The 20618-nt window shown below is 42.8% G+C and overlaps 1 protein-coding gene across 1 annotated transcript; it reads left to right on the forward strand.

Annotated features, from left to right (window-relative positions):
• The first annotated feature begins 343 nt into the window (after positions 1–343).
• LOC144943534 (DNA topoisomerase 2-alpha-like) lies at positions 344–19780 on the forward strand. Its single transcript, XM_078871077.1, has 36 exons — positions 344–494; positions 3510–3647; positions 4164–4254; positions 4359–4422; positions 5006–5151; positions 5334–5431; positions 5881–6093; positions 6279–6452; positions 6597–6698; positions 7619–7756; positions 7999–8137; positions 8227–8384; positions 8514–8639; positions 8734–8844; positions 8983–9088; positions 9249–9358; positions 9544–9636; positions 9759–9873; positions 11024–11145; positions 11239–11387; positions 11497–11728; positions 11962–12096; positions 12278–12478; positions 12589–12784; positions 12959–13050; positions 13172–13333; positions 13455–13538; positions 13970–14152; positions 14843–14963; positions 15127–15285; positions 16848–16995; positions 17796–17884; positions 18143–18262; positions 18673–18792; positions 19291–19370; positions 19531–19780. The coding sequence occupies exons 1-36, from the start codon at positions 459–461 to the stop codon at positions 19684–19686; spliced, it is 4707 nt and encodes a 1568-aa protein (XP_078727203.1). The 5' UTR covers positions 344–458; the 3' UTR covers positions 19687–19780.
• Positions 19781–20618: the final 838 nt, after the last annotated feature.

The following is a 20618-nucleotide window of genomic DNA, read 5'->3' on the forward strand; positions in this document are numbered from 1 at the left end:
TTTGGACCCTACGTCATCCATCTCTAACCGACAAGATGCTGGGGAGAGAGACCCCCCGCCCCCTTACACCCGCCCCCCCCCCGTAGACGTGACGTCATTCATTTCAAATCCACCAGTTGCTGGGGAAAGCACCTCCCCCCCATACATTACGTCATCAATCTCCAACCCAACCAGTTGCTGAGGAGTTAGAGAGACCCCGCCTCCTCCCTGGACATGACGTCACCCATCTCCAACCGCCCCACAGGACTACCCCACGTGACGCCGCTCCGCGCGCGTTGATTGGCCCTCGAGCAGTTTGAAGCAAAAAACTAAAAATTTTGAATCGCGCGGCGTTCAACGGCTCCCAAGCGACGTTCGCGCGCGAACGAGCAGTGTGGTCGGTGCGAGACGCAGCAGAGCGCGATTCCGTCCTTGTTGTTAACTCGCAATTGTTGTGCTACAACAAGCGTTGTTTTGAGATGGCGATGAGCGTTCTGCATGGTCCTCCGCTGAAGGTGAGAGATTGTTGGGGTAGTTTACAGTCGGCGCGCGCGACTTTAGCTCGGGCTTGAAGGCCGCAGGGCCCTCGTTAAGATGATGATGGTTGGTGGCTTGCCGTCGTTGTAGCGTTCGCTGCGTTCAGTAAAGTTTACATCGGGTTAGGGATGACGGCAATACTGTGCGCGCTGTGGTGTAATAAGATTATTTGATTTAATGTGTAATACAAAGGCGTCAATAGTGACACGGTATGGCCTTAAAATGAACTTATATACTAGACGACGTTTCGAGTAATTACCCTTTATTATAGGACGTACCATTTTTATACAATCTGCAATCAACTCAATGCAAATGAGCACCACCACCTTAAGTGAACCATGCGAATGTTTCTTCTAACCAGTCGCAGCGGCGTCACATTCAGATGTCTACGTTTATTTGTGTTTTACCTGTGAATAGCAACTGTAGCAAAAACAAATTTTGTTCATGGGTAGTAAGGGTTATTTTCTAATTACGTATGCCTCAAAAGTACAGAAAGTGGCTATTATTACCCACAAACTTTGCTTTTGTGACCAGGACAGTGATGTTTTGAAATGTACCTATTTTCAATGAGAAAACGTGGTGTGCGTTTGTGTCATTCCTTCACATAAAGGCCTGGTCACAAAAGCAAAGTTTGTGGGGAATAAGAGGCAATTTCTATACTTTTGAGGCATAAGCAATTCGAAAATAACACTACCCAGGAACAAAAATCGTGTTACATCGTGTAATCAACGACGTTCACTCGTCACCTTTGTTTTGTTTACCCGCGTGATAACTCGGTTATACGTACGAGTGAAAAAGCAAAACCACAACATTGTAAATTGCTCGATTCTAGATTTGAAGTTTTGGTGACTGCAAAGATCCATACTTCGTTTTTTTATCGGTAAAGTCACGTAGGTGAAAATAAAATAAATAAAAATGCAAAACAACTAAATTAAATCACGACGTTTCGGGCGCAATACAAGCGGTCCGTCTGCAGGTGGGGCCAAACAGCAAAACAACTATCGCTGAATTCTAGATTTGAATTCTAGATTAGAAGTTTTGGTGACTGCAAGGATTCATTCATAATAAAACAATTATTTTATTGATTGTTTTACCTACGTGACTTTACCGAAAAAACCAAAGAGTAACTATCGCTGAAGTATGCCTGTGACGAGAGATTATATACTCTTTGGTTTTTTCGGTAAAGTCACGTAGAAGAAAAAGAAAAATAAATGTATTTATTTTTTACCTACGTGAGTTTACCGCAAAACCTAAGAGTATGAATCCTTGCAGTCACGAAAGCTTCAAATCTAGAGGGATTATATAGCTGCGGGGTGAGTGTGGGGGCGGGGCGTGGCCTGGGAGGCGGGCATGGAGTTCAAATCTCGAAACACTTGGCGGCAAATTTCCAAGTGATTGGAGTGAGCAGGGCTGGGAGTAAAAAAAAACTGGAGATGCGGATATGAATATAAACTTTAAGGCAGCTAAAGTTTAACTTGGTTAATAACATCCTTCCAATGATTGCTCAATTTGAATCCATCTCCTCGGTTGAAGTTATGTCTATGTTTGTATATCTGGATGGCTTCATAGACAAATCTTTGGTGGTATCCCGACAGCTTGCAGAGAACTTTGGTGTCGGAGAAAACAATATCATGAGAACCCACAGCGTTGTTGTGGTCAGCCACGGCAGAAGAATTCGTCCTACCGTGTTTCAAATTTGACTTGTGCTAGCGAATGCGGTCGTTTCGTTTCTCCAATATAACAATCGCCACAAATGCAACTTAGTTTGTAGACACCAGGGTACTGTAAATCAGGAATGGCATCCTTTACGGATGGGATCAGATCACGGATTTTGTATACTGTATTGAATCGGACCTGGATCTTGTGCTTGTTAAGAATTTTGGAAATCTTTTGCTGAGCGATGTTATTTGCAGAAAAAACTAAATCTTAAGTGGTGCATTCGGACGAGATAATCCAAATCGTGTACACCATTGGGACTGATTATGGACCGTGCAGTACCGTATAGAAAACGGTGGGCTGCGTGGTGGATCAGCAAAGTCCATGTTTGCTCAAACAACATTAATAAATAACAATTCCATAAACATTTTTAATAGACGTTTTTGGAAATGGTCCATCTTCCAAGCACAGGCCGCCTATTGTACAAGACGCGGGGTATAAACTCCTGCGGTGTACGTTGTGACCTTGTGGGATATTGGTAACGCCATTATGCGATTTATAATGACTGCAAAAACTATAGGTCGCGGCCGACGTTGATGGCTAATACTGCAGCTTTAATTACATCACATATTTGCACAACTGCATTTATTGCAGTTCATTCAATTGGGCAACACTTATGGCGATATGCAAACTTGACACGTAACACAGCGACTGAACTTAACACGGTTAACGCAGAAAAATATTTACGAACTAATTTCCATTTGACTAACACCGTATTGTACACAATGTAGCAATTTGCGTATATCATGATAGAACTTTGCAACGTTTCTCAGCAGTCCAATTTATGAGTGCACGTCTGATAATGTTATCGAGTGCAGTGCATTTGTTGGGAATTGGCACCAATTTTTTTTACAGGAGCATCGGCTTTAAATATGAATTAATTGCGAAATCTTCTTCAGATTCTACCAATACATTGCAAGTCACTTCTCCGGAGGGTTTTGGTGCCCATTGGATTGTTGAATTGGACGTTATGTTCTTTTACATTTCCAGGCCAAAGTGTTATTAATTGTGAAATGTGGCAATTTTTCTTTGTAATGTCCTCGGCAAGAGAAGCATTGTTGGTTTTACGCGTCTTTTCCTCCGACCCGGCGTTTGGGATGTACAGAGTTTGACATATGAACCATGTAGTATAGATATATTCTGCGCCAACACAGAATTACCAAATAATAATATGCTCAATGTTTCAACAAATCAAGAGCATTCTGATGACTTTTGTTGCCTGATGTGGGAGAAATAACAAAGTGGCTGGTGGGGGTACACTTTTTTTTTATCTTCAGAAAAATCTACTCAACGTCAAGGATGATGCCAAATCGAATCGCCTGTCGGTGGAGAGGATCTACCAGAAGAAGACCCAACTGGAGCACATCTTGCTCCGGCCAGACACCTATATCGGCTCGGTGGAGCCCGTCACCCAGGTGCCTTGATGCAGCTGCCCGTCAACACCGATGGTTGTTTAACACGTAGGCTTTCGTGACCAATATCCATAATATAGGTTTTATTTGGGTTAGATTGCGTAAATATGAATGTGCCTTTAAACCTGCCACCACCCAACACAGCCAATTAGTAAGGTTTGTCATGTAAACAGAACATACCATAATAGATGTGTTTTTGGGTTAGATCGCGTAATTATATAAATGTGTCGTTTAAACCCGCCACCACCCGGACACAGCCAGCTAGTAAGGGTTGTCATGTAAACAGAACATGACAATTCGTCACTAGTACAGCACACCGGTGTGTTGGAGAGCCAAGCCACAACATTTACAATCCGAGTACGACGTTTCGCCAGTAATTACAACTAGCTTCATCAGGTGACAGCCATTTATATTTACGCGATCTAACCCAAAAAACCTATGTTACCAATGGCTGTGCTTTCTTCACAGCTGCGGGGTCTTTGTTAACATCTGTGCGTGTTTGTGTTTCACCCATTGCAGAACATGTGGGTGTTTGATGAGGAAATCGGCATTAACTGCAGGGATGTCACGTTTGTGCCTGGGTTGTTCAAGATTTTTGATGAGATCCTTGGTATGCTGGGATATTGTTTTTTTATGCAATACACTGCACTTTTTATATGGTTTTAAATCGTGTGTTCTGAAACCTTTTTGTAATGAAAACTTTTTGTTTCACAGTAAATGCCGCAGACAATAAGCAAAGGGACCCAAACATGACATGTATTAAAGTCATCATTGACCCGTAAGTTATTTCAAGTGTATACATTTTATATTCTTGCAGTAGGTGCACTGAAAATGTGCAAATGGTTGTACAGTGGTACCCCGGAGATCAAACTTAATTCGTTCCAGAAGGCCATGCGAACACTGATTTGTTCGAACACCGAATTAATTTTCCCCATAAGAATTAATGTAAATTACATTAATTGGTTCCAGACACAAGAAATCTCTCATTATAAAGCATTTTTACACGAAGTTTACAGTAATTACATGCATAAAATCATACAAAAAAACAAGAAACAAATAAATGGAATAAATGAACATTGAACTTCACTTTACCTGTAGTAAGGAGAGTTGATGGCTTGAGTGGAAGGTGGTGAGGAGGAGGTAAAACCTTTGTGTGGGCAAGCGTCATCCACGCTGGCCATTCACGTCTTAGTCGTACAGGTTCTTTCAAGTCGCCATTGCTCGTTAGACCTCCGAATTTTGTTCGGTTTCCGGGGCAAAAAATGTTTGGAAATATTGTTCGAACACCGAATTGTTCGAGTTCTTCTGGTGCGTCTGATCTCCGAGGTTTTACTGTACTTGTGTATGTGGGTGGCGTGCAGGGAAAACAACAAAATCAGTGTGTGGAACAATGGAAAGGGAATCCCGGTGGTGGAACACAAGGTGGAGAAGATGTACGTGCCTGCGTTGATCTTCGGACAGCTGCTCACCTCAAGCAATTACGACGATGATGAAAAGAAGGTCACAGGTATGGCTTGATTGTGTTTATCAAGATACCGGTGAGGAATGGCAACACTTAGTCAGAAAAATACTGCACGTTAAACGTAGGTGACATCCATTCACTGTCTATGCTGTGGAATGTGCTTAGAAAGTTATTAAAGCACAACTTGTGAAAAAAACTAACGGTAACAATGTTTCCTTTCTTTTCAGGTGGGCGAAATGGTTACGGAGCAAAATTGTGCAACATCTTCAGCACTCAATTTACTGTAGAGACATCGTGCAGTGAATCTAAAAAGAGGTTTAAACAGGTACCAAACGCGGATACAAAAAGTACAATAACAGTGAGGAGGTTACTCATTGTAGTGATACACATTCCAGGTGCAGTGGTTCGCACACTGCTCAATGAACCCAGCAACCCGAGTCTTTCCTGGCCATGGCTAATATTAGTGGCAAGTGATATCTGAACCAGTCCTGTACTCCCGTTTTCAACCCACAATGACCATCGTTGTGACGTGTGATCAAATAAACCCCATTACAGACAAGGCATTGGCAGCCTTTCAATTTACAGTCTTAATTATTCTGCTTAAATATTGCCTGATGGGATGGCTCAATAAATTACACACATGGTGGATTTGTGGCCAGTTTGATTTGGATGCACACTGCTTAGACCCATGTTAATGTTTGCACAAAAAAAACAGTTAATTTCTCTTCAGCATTTTCTATTCAATTTAATTTTAACAAAATGTTGTTTTCACAGAAATGGATGAATAACATGTCAAAGGAATGCGACTCTGTGATCAAGCCCAGCAGTGGAGAAGACTTCACATGTATCACCTTCCAACCAGACCTAACCAAGTTCAACATGACCATACTGGACAAGGACATCATTGCAATCATGACGCGGCGTGCCTACGATATAGCTGGGATCTGCAAAGGGGTCAAGGTTTTCCTCAATGGCCAGAAATTGCCTGTAAGAAACTCTGAATTACATTTACTATCCTGGGGCCATGCTCAATCATGGGTCTAGTTCTGGCTCATTGAGGCTATTGTGTTGTCTAAATTACTAAATATTTGTCAAATACAATACAGGGCTGACAGTTAATTTTTTTTTGAGCATCACAGTAAATGACATCACCCCCACCCCTTCTTCCTCAGCTCACTGGCTTCAGGAAATACGTGGACTTGTACCTAAAGGACCGTGTGGATGAATCAGGAATGCCACTACAGGTGGTGCATGAGGTTGTGAGTAACCGCTGGGAGGTGTGCCTCTGCATAAGTGAAAAGGGTTTCCAGCAGGTCAGCTTCGTCAACAGCATTGCCACCACCAAGGTACGTAGGTCGCAAGCCAACCACTGTATATGTGCTTATGTTGACTGGGAAGCACGCATGCTCGCCATTCCGATTTTGATGCAGTTATTGGGGTAAGAAGGCAATCATTTGATGAGTCAAATTTTATGTCCTTTATATGTGTAGGGTGGACGACATGTGGACTATGTAGTGGATCAGGTGACAAGCAAGCTCATTGAGACGGTGAAGAAGAAAAACAAGGCTGGCATTGCTGTGAAGCCTTTCCAGGTAATTGGTTGACATAAAAAATATTTCTTATCTCATTTGGAATGAATGTCTCACAAGATTTAACATCATAAGCCATGTTCAATCTACTGCTGACATGTCCCATACATGGGCTAATTTTATTCATCCATCTTAGATGCATTGCTACTTTTTTTTTGCTTTTTTAATTAGTGTTTGTCCTCTTGTACGTTTTCCTATCTCTGAATGTAATTCCCAACATGCTTCTCCCCACGCTTCCTTCTGTGTTCTTCAGGTCTTATTTCGTTTTCTTTTGTCATTGTCCACTTATACGATTATCTGAAACCACAAAAAAGCATGTTGAAAAAAGGACAGATGTGAAAATCCAAGAAAATTCCACAAATACACAACTCTATATAACCCTGAGGGATACATTGAAAGACCATGATTATTGAAGGTGTCATAACAAGCAATGGGAGCATAAAAGTGGCAAAAAGGAGGTTGTTTATTGGTAAAGCACATATAACACTTTTAAGATGGAAGTGACTGCCTATGTGGTTGTAAATATGTATGCAATAATCTGATTACTTTAAACCATTAAAACGGATGGCTTATTCTGCATCCTCTATTCTATGTAGGTACATCATAAATGTTTAATAGCTTAAGTTACACTTTTTGGTTTATCCAAGATACCCCCCCCCACATTATTCCGGATAATCAAATGTTGACTATTTGATGGAATTATTGAAGGTAGAACAGGATCAAAGTGATGGATGGGGGCGAGTGAGAGCAGGTTTGGAGTGCTTTTTAAAACATGCATTGGAATATGAAAAGCAGCATACCATTGTGCAAAAAGAGGAATGTTTCAAACACCAGCATACAACATACATGTTACATGAAATAACTTAAAGGGCCCGATGATATCAAACAAATTAAAACAATATTGAGTTGTATGTGTCTTTTAGGTCAAGAACCACATGTGGATATTCGTGAACTGTTTGGTGGAGAACCCCACGTTTGACTCCCAGACGAAGGAAAACATGACCTTGCAGCACAAGAAGTTTGGTTCTACCTGTTCCCTCTCCGAAAAGTTCATCAAGTCGGTAAGCGAAGTGGTGTAGACTTGGCAGATTTGTGCTTTGTTGGTTGATAAATTTCTCACATATATAACATTTTTATTCCCTTTTTAGGCTCTTTTTTTCAGTCATATGTAGGCCATTGATATATTTGCCAATATGTGAACATGATTGGATATGATGTAATAACATTTACAAACATAAACTGCTGTTCTAAAAAAAAAATCTTCAGTTGAATTCACCCATTGATTTCTCACATCTTGTTGCAGGCAATGGGCTGTGGGATTGTTGAAAGCATTTTGAACTGGGTGAAGTTCAAAGCACAGTCTCAGCTGAACCAAAATTGTTCTTCCAAGAAGATGTCTAAGTTGCGGGGAATTCCCAAGCTGGATGATGCCAATGATGCAGGTATGCACAAGCCTTAAATGCCACCACACAGTACTGCTTGCATCTGTACTTGGCCGCATTTTGAGTGAACTGAACTTCTTTCATCACAGGTGGAAAAAACTCCCAGAGGTGCACCCTCATTTTGACGGAGGGAGACTCGGCCAAGACCCTAGCGGTCTCTGGGCTGGGTGTTGTGGGGCGTGACCACTATGGAATCTTCCCTCTCCGTGGGAAAATGCTCAACGTGCGAGAGGCTTCTTACAAGCAGGTTATTGACTCGCCACACGGAAACTTGGGGTTCTCATTTACATCATCGAAGGTGCAATGTGTCAAGGACAAAACATTGAAATGTGTAAACAAATATCGTAAATGAAGTAACCTTTTTGTCGCTCGGCAGATCATGGAGAACGCAGAAATCAACAACCTGATCAAGATCGTAGGACTGCAGTACAAGAAAAAGTATGACGATCCTGAATCGCTCAAGACTCTCCGCTATGGCAAGATCATGATCATGACAGATCAGGTAATGAGAGTTCTTGGCACTAAGATTGTTTTGCAGAAGCCTGCTACTGTGGAGGCATTGCTGTAGTTTTTGTGCATTGCCTTTGTGTGTTTAGGATCAGGATGGCTCTCACATTAAAGGGCTTGTCATCAACTTCATTCACCACAACTGGCCATCCTTGCTTCAACATCGTTTCTTGGAAGAGTTCATCACCCCTATCGTCAAGGTGAGATGGTGACATTACCTTATCCTACTGATGATGCACACCAGGCGGTGGTATTGTTACACCCCACTGCAAACAGACTTCACCTTTGCAAAAAAAATCAAGTTTCCTACAAACCCCTGCTTTCATTGTTGTGACCAGGTGTCCAAAAACAAGCAAGAGTTGCCATTCTACAGCCTGCCCGAGTTCGATGAATGGAAGAATGAGACAAGCAATTACAAAACCTGGAAAATAAAGTACTACAAAGGTTTGTCCTTGGTAGCATAGCTCATTAAAGTAAGCTTCACAGTTCAATGTACATTTGTTGTGCATGCACGATCTACCTAAGTTAGACGTTCTATTTTGCTTTATGTCTTTAAACCTACCATTGCAAATGTTGATGTTTAGCTTTCTTTTCGACATACCAGGTCTGGGGACCAGTACATCCAAGGAGGCCAAAGAGTACTTTGCGGACATGAAACGCCATCGCATCGAATTCCGCTACACTGGCCCCGAGGATGATAATGCGATTACCCTGGTAGGTGTCCTGCCGTTGTCCCAATGGCAGCTGTTGTAATAAATTGCACTTGAATACATGGTCAAGTGTGTATACGTCGTAAACAAATTTGGCATCTTTGACATTTAAATGTGATTTGCTCTTCTGTATTCTGATGTCCAAGCAGTAAGGGTGTTAACATGAACATATCTGATATGCATTTGTAGGCCTTTAGCCGGAAGAAGATTGAGGACCGCAAGGAGTGGCTGACGAACTGGATGGTGGACCGTCGGCAGCGACGGGAACAAGGGCTCCCCGAGGTACCAGACTCGGCTGCCAAAGCCTCAAAATCATACACCTTGCCACTGTGCGTGAATGCTTGTTGCTAAATGACGCTAATGTTCAGGTCCAGCAATTATAAACTGTTTGTTTGTTTTTTCAGTCTTTCCTTTACGGGAAACAAACTGCTCACCTGACGTACAACGACTTTATCAACAAGGAGCTGATCCTCTTTTCGAACTCGGACAATGAGCGCTCAATCCCTTCTCTTGTTGATGGTGAGTGTTTTGTCTGCACCCATTATTAGCTCTTTGAATTAGGTTCTGTGGAACAGTTTCTTTGTTTCATTAAAATTACATGTGATCCTAAACTAGTAGGAAGTACCTGGCTTTGCCCGGGGGAAAAATATATTTCAAAACGTGTCTTCCATTTGTCCATCAACAAAATAAAAAAAGAGGCTTGCAGAAGTCCTAAATCAAAAAGTAATAGAAAGTCGCGGGGGGGGGGTAATTAGTTGTTCTAAAAGGTTTCCAAAAATTGTTGACCCCCCTCCAACTTTTTTTTTTACCCCCCCAGCCAATTTTTATTTTGTAGATTTATATACTGACACACCCTACATACAATAGTAAGTCGTGTCTCATGACTATAGTAGTATCTGGCTCTACAAATAGTATCTACTGACTATAGTAGTATCTGCCGACTAGTTGTTGTCTACTCACTGTACAGTAGTATCTACTGAGTACACTTTTACCTACTGACTCTATAGTAGTATCTTGCTGACTATAGAAGTATCTGCTGACTCCATAGCAGTATCTGACTCTACAGACGTGTCGACTGACTAGTATCTACTTACTCAACAGTAGCTTCTACTAACTATAGTAGTATCTACGGATTGTTCAGATTGGATCTACCGATGCTACAGTAGGTAACTGCACACATTAGGGTGAGGGGGAGAGAAGAGGACATCACACTGTTCAGGATCTACCGCAGCGTGTGGTTGTGCAGCAGTAACAGTGCTTGATTTTTTTCTTTTTCGCATTTTTAACGTGAAGTAAAAGCTCCCGTTGCCGCAAGCTCGTGCATTGCTAGGGGCAACCGCGAGTCAGCGTTTCCGCGCATGCGCAGATGCGTGTTTTGGCGCCGCGATCAGCGTAATAATAAATTGTTATAAAGTGTGATTTTATTAGTTTACATTTGACCAAGGGCAAAAACAAATAGCGTTTTCGTCCAGGGCCTTTAGTGTATTGTATCTGTGTACTTTGTTAAAACGTTAACCCAACAGTTTGTCAGCTAAAAGCGTTGCTAGGATAGGTGTGCACAGACAGAGACAGACAAAAAATAAAGTTTATAGGTAAGATTATGAAGTGATTTCAGTAAATGTAACACTTTTAAGGCACATCCTTGAATGACCTTTATGTACTGTCATAGGTTTTAAGCCTGGGCAGAGGAAAGTACTGTTCACGTGCTTTAAAAGGAATGACAAGCGGGAGGTGAAGGTCGCCCAGCTGGCAGGTTCAGTGGCTGAGATGTCTGCTTACCACCATGGCGAGGTTTGTGACTCGCCACCACCTTTTGCGTCATGCTCGCATCTTGACACTGCATTGTTGTGAATGTAAATGTAACAATTTGTTTTTGTGTTGCAGCAATCGCTCATGATGACTATCGTCAGCTTGGCCCAGAACTTTGTTGGCAGCAACAACATCAATGTCCTGCAGCCCATCGGCCAATTTGGAACCCGGCTAAATGGCGGCAAAGATGCCGCCAGCCCTCGATACATCTTCACCATGATCAGGTGGGCTACCATATGTCGCCACGTCACTAGCCATCACAGGCGAGGGTCTCAGCAATCATTTCAAACCCCATTGGCATAGTCCTTAACCAGTGCCTGTGTTGCTTTCCAGCACGGTCGCTCGTCTGCTGTTTCCACCCGTGGACGATAACCTGCTCAAGTTCCTGTGGGATGACAACCAGCGGGTGGAGCCCGAGTGGTACTGTCCAATCATCCCCTTGGTGCTGGTGAACGGTTCTGATGGCATTGGCACAGGTTGGGCCTCCAGAATCCCCAACCATAACCCACGTGAGATCATCAACAACATCCGCCGCTTGCTTGATGGAGAAGAGCCTCTTCCTATGGTGAGTGTGGCACCCTAACCAATCTTTCTGTAGGAAAGGTGGCCCTGAAAACGATTGCCAGAGTGATTTATAGGCTGAAGAAACTCCAGCCATTTACCCAGTATTTTGCGCTTTATTCATGGCCTTGTGAAGAAGCAGGATATTAGGTGTTTACACTGTGTAATAAAGATGAAGCCGGTGTAAATGTTGCAGCATAACTGAAACTGCCTTGTGTTTGGCTATGTGGAGTGCAGCTGCCATGGTACAAAAATTTCAAGGGGTCCATCGATGAGCTGGGTCCCAACCAGTTCATGTTGAGCGGTGAAATTTCCATCCTGGACAGTGAGACCATTGAGATCTCGGAGCTGCCTGTACGCACTTGGACTCAGGTGAGCAATACTGGAACAGTGTATCAAGTATTAATATGGTAACATAAAATATCTATGCAATACTCAATATTTATCTTCCTGCTTTAATATGTTTTTATCATATGTGCATATGCCTAACCATTGTGCCGGGCACTTCTTGGAGAAGTCAATTATAAGACCACGTATTTCTCTCCCCTGGCAGACGTATAAGGAATCGGTGCTGGAACCCATGCTCTCTGGCACAGACAAGACTACGCCGCTCATCACGGACTACAAGGAGTACCACACGGACACCACAGTGCGCTTCATTATCAAGATCAGCCGGGAGAAGCTGTTGGAGGCAGAAGCAGCGGGCTTGCACAAAGTGTTCAAGCTACAAGCGCCACTCACCTGCAATTCAATGGTACTGTCTGATGCCACGCATTCACCACATTGCTCAGGTTCTCACTTTCAAGGCAATGGAGAAGACATGTTGGTTGACCTTACTCGATGGTTGTGCTTTTGAATGCGCAGGTGCTTTTTGACCACCTTGGTTGCTTGAAGAAGTACGAGTCCATTTCCGATATCCTGCGCGAGTTCTATGAGGTGCGTCTCAAGTACTACAGCTTGCGCAAGGAGTGGCTCAATGGTATTCTGGGAGCAGAGTCGGCCAAACTGAGCAACCAGGCACGCTTCATCCTCGAGAAGATCGAGGGAACGGTGGTCATCGGTCAGTGCTGCCTCTGCTAAGTTTGACTGCACCACTCTGCCAATGCTCTGTAATTGTGAATCTTGGTTTTTTTCGCATTTGTAAGGGTTCACAGCAGGTGGTAGTGCTTAATGACTTGACCACATGCATAATAAACACCGAAAAACACTGATCATTAACACTTGACACCTGCAGAGAATAAACCAAAGAAGGAGCTGATTCGGTTGCTGGAAGCCCGAGGGTATGATTCTGATCCCATCCGTGCCTGGAAGGAGGCTCAAATGAAGGTGAGCAAAGGGGGCTTATGTTTCAATTTACTCATACAGTGCCTGTTTACATTCCGCATAATGTTTGCAAAATGTAATATGAGCAATTGGAATTGGCTGACAACAATTTTATCTTTTGCAGTCAAATCTTGAAGAAGAGCCAAACAGTCAAGAGGACAACGACGGTGGAGAAGAGTCGTCAGCTCCGTCATCTGGACCTGACTATAACTACATCCTCAACATGGCGCTCTGGTGTCTGACCAAGGAGCGCAAGGACGAACTGTTGCGGCAGAGGGATTTGAAGGTGTGTAGTGGTTATTGAAATGATCATCAGCATTTTCCTTTGATTATTAGAACAATTAGCAACTTAACAGCACTAACAGAAGCCATTTCCATTGTTAAAATCTGCACACTTTTTTTGACAGATTCAAGAGCTGGAGAATGTGAAGTCCAAATCACCATGTGATCTGTGGAAGGACGATTTGGCAGTATTTGTGGAGGAGCTGGATGTAAGTGATCAAACTTTTCTTGTCAAGAACCCACATTTTATTTTGGCAGCAAGCATTGCACTGCATTATAACTTGGTTCACTAGGTGTGTCGGACACAGAATGATATACTTGGGATTATTGGTGCGCATCAGATTATTGGTGCTCATATTGATTTAAACTTGGTTTTTTAGTTTACATTTTTGTTACTATCAAACGACACCACATTTGTATGTGTAGATGTGCAGTGATATAATTGTTTTTTAATTGTCCTGCAATACACAACTTGGACACATTATGTCCAGTTACAATGGCAATAAAATGGACAGCACTGGTATTTCAGCGGAACACCGCAGGTAACAGTGGCACATATATGCATAGATGGGTAGAAGCTGTGGAATATGACTTCTGACACGTGCAGCTACTGAGTTACCCATCCCAAATGCTCTGTCAGCGTGTGGAGGCCCAACAGCACAAGGATGATGTTGCTGATATCATGGTCAGGGGTAAAGGTGGCCCAAAGAAAGCGGGCGCCAAGAGCCTGACTTTGAAGGCGGAGGTGGTGCCCTCACCACACGGTCGACGTATCGTGCCAGTCATCACTGCTGCCATGAAGGTCGCTCGCAAAAAAATTAAGGTGAGGGGTCCATTCAAAAGGCAAAGTTGGTGGAAGAATAAACTTAGAAGAGGAGCAGACACCAAATGTGTGTTAGAGTGTGATTGTGTGGGAGCCGTAGCGGTTAGCGCGCTGGGCTACGAACCCGGGGCCCCGAGACTGATTCTCGCTCGCAGCCAACACCTGGACGATTATCTGAACCGGTCCTAGGCCTCCCCTAGATCGACTCGGCCTCAAATGAGTACATCGTGCTGTGTGTAAACATCGCCATTAGGGAGACAAAGGTGGTCGGGCGTGGTGCTGGCCACCCCCTAGTGTACTGTTCCGGGCTTCATAGGTGCTCTCTAACATCACTTGCCCCAACAGTCTGTTAAAGCTACATGTGGGTCTTTGTGTGCTTAATGGGGAGCAGTAGTGCAATGGTTACCATGCGGTGCTGTGAAACCCGATGACCCGGGTTCGATTCTCATCCACGGTCAACACCAGTGACGATTATCTGAACCGGTCCTGGGCCTCCCCTAGGTCGACTCGGCCTCAAGTACCTGGTGCAGTGTGTAAACGTCGCCACTAGAAAGACATGCGATTGGGTGTGGTGTTGGCGACCCACCCCCTCGTGCCGTGCCAGCCTTCATAGGTGTACTACTCGCTTAACAGTACTTGATCCAACAGTCTGTTAAGGTTATACTTGGGGGATCTTGTTTTGTGCTCCAGACTGATCGCGACGGGCCCGCAGAAATAATGTATGATGAGGATGGAAATGAGCTGCCGTCAATCTCTCCCGATGAGGGCTCTAATCTCACAAAACGTGTGACAAAGAAACCAAAGGAAACAGGTTGGTGATCCACTCGTGACCATCGCAAGCAGCCAGTAATTAAGCCAAGATTTTAATGCATAAGTAAATAAGTCCTAGAAATCACTTTTTAAAGTCCAGAGAATTCTAATTGTTACTTAATATACAATGTGTTTGGCGGTACTAAGTTAACTGCTGTCCACAGATGGGAAGAAGCAAACAACACTGTCCTTCAAGCCAACAGTCAAAAAGGAGACCAAGAAAAATCCATGGTCTGAATCCGATTCGGAACTTGATCTGAGCAATCTGTCTTCTGAGGACATTAAGGTGCCCTCCAGAGATGCCAGGTCCAAGCGTGCTGCTGGTAAGCAATGGTTGTGTGAAACTAGAGTTACTGTGACCTTTAAAAAAAGTCTATAATAATAAACAATTATAATTTGACTTATAAAAGCCTCATGGAGCATGAAGAATTTCTAGTGAAGTCCTGATTTAGGATTTTGGACTTTAATTTTTTTTGCAAATGGGAAACTGAAGTGACCAGAGGAAAACTCATGTTGAAAAGGAGAACATTCCATCTTCACATGCATAGGTTGTAAACCTTGAGGCTGTGTTGCCTTTTCTATGTTTTGTCTGCAGTTAGGTGTCAAATTAAAAAGCCATATACAGTGGTACCTCGGTATACGTCGTTAATTCGTTCCAGAAGGTAGTAGGACTTATACCGAAAATTACATATACAAAACGAATTTTTCCCATAATAAATAAAGGGAAAGGAAATAATCCGTTCCAGAGTATAAGAAATGATATTTTATATGGCATATTACACATTAATGGGGTTGTATGACATAATTTAGACACTACTTATTACTGAAATGCATACATTAATTAAAATAAATGCATAAATAAATTGAAATAAAATTAAACATCACTTTACCTTGATGAGAGGAGTTGATAGCCTACGAGGATGGTGGTGAGGAAGGGGAGGAGGAGGAGATGTGAACATTCACAGTTATAGCAAGGGTTGTGCACTGAACGAGATCTACTGTACAGGCAGACTGAGGAGCGGCGCTTTGTTTCAGTCGTGAACGGGGTAGACGCGGGTACGCGGTGACTCATCCCGACCCATAAAAGTTCTAGCAAGCGCGTCGTATCCCAAGCAAGACGTCGTATCCCAAGACAATTTTTCTCTCGTCAAAACACGACGTATACCAAATTCGACGTATTCCAAAGCGGTCATATACCGAGGTATGACTGTATGTGTAAACTAGACACTTGCCCTTCGAAGGACAGGTGAATTGCAGTATGTCTGAAACTTACAAGAGAAAAGCAGACCGCAACGTGATATTCATTGCATGAATGCGTGTTGCAATTTGTAGGCGCGCGGTGACAGACCTATTTCATTTTAAGGTTATAATCCCTTATTCATCATGACGATCTTTTTACTTTTATGTCTCAATAGCGTTACGGAGATCGCGTGACGTGAGGGTTCTGCCTTCGTAGTAGTGAGGGTTGTGAGTTGATGCCGAGGAGGGGGGAGGAGGCGCCTCGGGCCCCCCCCCCATGTGGAGTGACGTCAGCCGCTAATTATTTTGAATGGGGCGGGGGCATTTGGAGGACGTCACCTGTAAATGATTATTAATGAGGGAGGAGGGTGCTCCATGTGAAGTGACGTCACATGCTCATGATTATTAATGAGGGGGGGAACATGTGGAGGACGTAGCCTGTTCATGATTATTAATGAGAGGGGCTGGTCGACGTGGAGTGACGTCACGAGCGTTAAGGACAGACATTCCTGGGTGATTTATATGTGTAAATGAGCACACATCGCTGCCACCACACAATAATCTATGACTGAGAAAAAAAAGCACAAGTACAGCAGGGAAATAATTTTTGTCTGGTCTGTAATGTAACCTTTTTGTTCCTGTGTAGCCGCACAAAAGTTTACGTATGACAGCACAGATGAAGAGGTGGGGCAGACTGTGAACCCGCAAAAGCCAACGTCGTGCCACGGCATGGACAACAGCAGCGACAGTGAGGACGCGTTTCTGTCCATTAAGCGGGCCTTGCCGGCGCCAAGGTGAGCACAACCCCCCTCACCTCATGCAAGCTCACGCCCAGTCCTCGCACCACAATCTGGGCTTGATTTGCTTTAAAACACGGCCACATTTTAGTTTTGTGTACATTTTTAGGCGATTTGTTTACCTTTCCTATACTTTGCACTCCTATCGTGTTCTTGTATTGTTTGTTGTAACGTGTTTTCCCACCTCTCGCTGGACATCTGTGAAAAAGAGCTTTGGCTCATCGTTTTCCTCCAGTCTAAATAAAGATTCTGATTTTGAAAACCACCACACATGGCTAATTAAATTCCGGTTACTAATTGCAAAATGCTTTAGAAAATGTCTGAATGTAGCTATGCAATCCAACATAGTGGAATACTGGACCAACAAAAATATAAAAATACTTTTAATGCATCCCACTGGCCACATGGCCTTGGAGCACACTTTTTTTTATCAGCATTGGTTTCATGAAAGAAAACCCTGGACCAGTTTTGACAATCAGCATAAGCGTGCTTAAATTAAATGCTGAACTGCCAGATTAATATAGGAAAGGACCTTGTTTTATATATGGTCTATTTCAATGCAAAACAATTTAGACTATACCGGTGTCATCTATTTAATGGTTTCAAAAAGAAAGCTTTACCATTGTACCAATTTACATTGTTAGTAATGTATTGTTGTGTTCGGCGGCGATCTATATGCTGACTGCTCGGCTTGAGGGTTGGTGCTGAGATGACATTTTAAATTGAATCCAGCATATAGTGGTGTTCACTGGACTCTAGGTGCTAACAAGGTGGTATGTCTGTTTGCAAAAAAACAGCAGACAAAAGAAAGTGACAGAGAAATCTAAGGACTGCAAGCCGAACGACACAAACTCCAAACCTGCCACAAAGAAAGACATTGAATCCAGTGAGTGATGTTTGATATGAATACTGAATGTTTTCTATTAATGCCTTGTAATGTGTATAGGTGTATCGTGGAGTGTAAGCTGTTCATGCAGCATGTTAATGTGACAGCATTTTGGCATAATTATTCACTATTGGGAATCAGTCACGCAAATGGAGATTGACAACTTGGTGAATCGGTTGACACCTGCGGACACTGAAACCAACAAATAAAAATGTTTAGTCACGATGTCTCCTGAATGATGATTGTATTTGCTTGCAGTCGACATGCTCCTGGATTCTGAGGATGAGGACCTGATTAAGATCACCAAAGCGGCAGTGAAAGCAAAGCCCGCTAGCAAGGCCACCACTAGTAAGGGCTCTAAGACCACTGCCAAAAAAGGTATCGTTCTATTCTTACTTTCTTTTAATGACACATTCCTAATATTATTTGGTTCTGTATGTTGTCTAAGTATAACATGGCAATTTTGTAATTTTATTCACAAAACAGACGAATTGAAGAGTTAACTTTATCCATAAAAGGTTTTTTTGGGTTAGATCGAGTAATATATGAATGTCCTTAAACCTGCCACCACCCGACAACCAATTTAGTAAGGTTTGTCATGTAAACGTGCCAATTCGTTACTGGATTAGCACACCGGTGTGTTGGAGAGTAAACCCACAACATTTACAATTCGAGTACAATCTAACCCAAAAAAACCTAATGGATGTTGGTCGCATAAGGCCTACGTGTTAAGTTAAATCTGTCCATGTTTTCTGAAGCCAAGCTTACCATCGGTTGCTGTGTGCCAGGTGACGCCAAGCAACCGACCATCCTGGCTGTTATGTCCAAAGCAAAAGCCAAACCTAAAGCAAGTGGCTTTTCCAGCTTGGAGGATGATCTTGCAAAAACATCCAAAGCAGCCGTGGCAGGTAAACCGTGGGCCTAATATGTGCAGCCCATTAATTATGTGGCCACTCAATGACTTCGGTTTTGCATGCATGAAGAATTTAACAGCGGCAGCATTAGCGGACACTTTGTACCAATGCGACATTGAAAGTCAGTTGGGTGTTGTTACATAAATGGAATTGATTTTGCAGTCATTGCATGAAAATTGTGAATGTTCTGCACAAGATGGCACCATATGTCCAACTGACATCCTCAATACACTTTAATGTATATGAAAGAGGCCTGTTCAAAATTAATATTGTCGCCAAAAAAAACAACTGAGATTTCCCAATTTGAAAATGTATGCCGTCACCGACTCCTGAAATTAGTGCATTGTAAACATGTGACCTTTTGGTTTGAAAGGACTTGTTTTTCATGTAAGGATGTCTGGAAGTTTGAAGTCTTACATTTTCCATGATGTTTTTTTTATTACAATGTTATTCATCGTATCGATTAACATTGCTTGTGTTTGAAACCAATAGGTGGTGCAAAGAAGCGAAAGGTCATTGACGATTCAGACAGCAGCCCTGAACGAGTCAAGCAAAGGTCCACAGCTCAACAGGTGTGTTACCTCTGGCCCAAACTGTTGTTTGTTGAAGTGAATATTAAAATAGGATGGTGCCGAATTGGGGTTGTGCAATCTGTAGGTTGGCCGGTGATCATTTTTTTCTACAACGCTTACGCTTTGTGGGTTTGTTTGTTTGTTTCTTGTTTTGCTGCAGAAGAAGGTGGGGGTGGATGAAAGTTTCACACTCGATGACGACGTGCTGCTGGATAACAGCAGCCCTGTACAAAGGGGGCCCCGAGCTGCTCGTGCCAAGAAGGCCGTCAAGTACAACTTCTCCGATGACGAGTCTGACCCCCAGTCGGACTTCTGAGGCCGCAAGTGGGCGCTCACTTTACTTCTGTTGCTCCGGATGTCAAAAAGCAGAATTTTATATAGATGTGTGTGTATGTACGTACAAATGTAATGGTTAGTAGCAGGAAAAACTTTCTATAAATTTGCGTCAATTGAAGTGACATTTTTTAAATCTAGTATTAAAGGTGAGGTTGCTCACAGGCTGGTTTCGCTGAGCAAGCAAGATGCGGTTCACGAAAGTTGCTCGTTAAACGAAAACTCATGGTTTTCCCATCGACTCCCACGTTAAAAGCAGACTTGCGGTTCAATCCCCTTCATATTTTACTCTTGAACACCTTTTTTTAACGTGAGAAAAGCAAATGAAAAATTTTAAGTGAAGTAATAAAACAAAATTTAACACTTACCACACACATGAAAAACCAGTGCTTGCAGATGTATGTTGAACGTCTTTCACACTGTACATAGCCAACCGTGATAATCGGAGGTGCCAATGAATGTGCCCCCACCTCTACCCCCCCCACCCACCTCTCCCCCACAACCCACCTCTTTCCCCCACCTCCCCACCCCTCTTGACATGCCTGTATATTGTGACTGAAAAACATCATTCTTGCAAGTCTTCCATTCTGTAAACCTTTCTTCACTACTCCTTGAGATGTTGTTCTCTCAGTTTGTGTCTCAGTCTTTTCTCCAGCAAACTTTTTAAGTTGTTACTCTTTATAACTTTTACTTTTTGAAAAATAAACACGTTTTTATTGTCTACATTATTGTGTGCTGGATGAGTGACTTTGCACCTGGCCATGTTGGCTGCAAGTATGGGGGCCAGATTACACCTTTTTTATCATTAATCGTAATATGTTAAAATGAAATCATAAGTAATAGTTCCCATAGATTTTTACGAAATTATGACCTTCAATTATTTTCCAGGTTGCAATCATGTCACATACATGTGCT

The sequence above is a fragment of the Lampetra fluviatilis genome, chromosome 31, assembly GCF_964198595.1.
Source record: "Lampetra fluviatilis chromosome 31, kcLamFluv1.1, whole genome shotgun sequence".
Lineage (NCBI taxonomy): Eukaryota > Metazoa > Chordata > Hyperoartia > Petromyzontiformes > Petromyzontidae > Lampetra > Lampetra fluviatilis.

Coding starts and splice junctions, on each gene's coding strand:
- LOC144943534 (XM_078871077.1), top strand. CDS start 459: ATGGCGATGAGCGTTCTGCATGGTCCTCCGCTGAAG. Junction 12,479..12,588: donor CACTCACCTGCAATTCAATG/GTACTGTCTGAT, acceptor TTGAATGCGCAG/GTGCTTTTTGACCACCTTGG. Junction 17,885..18,142: donor AAAGAAAGACATTGAATCCA/GTGAGTGATGTT, acceptor ATTTGCTTGCAG/TCGACATGCTCCTGGATTCT.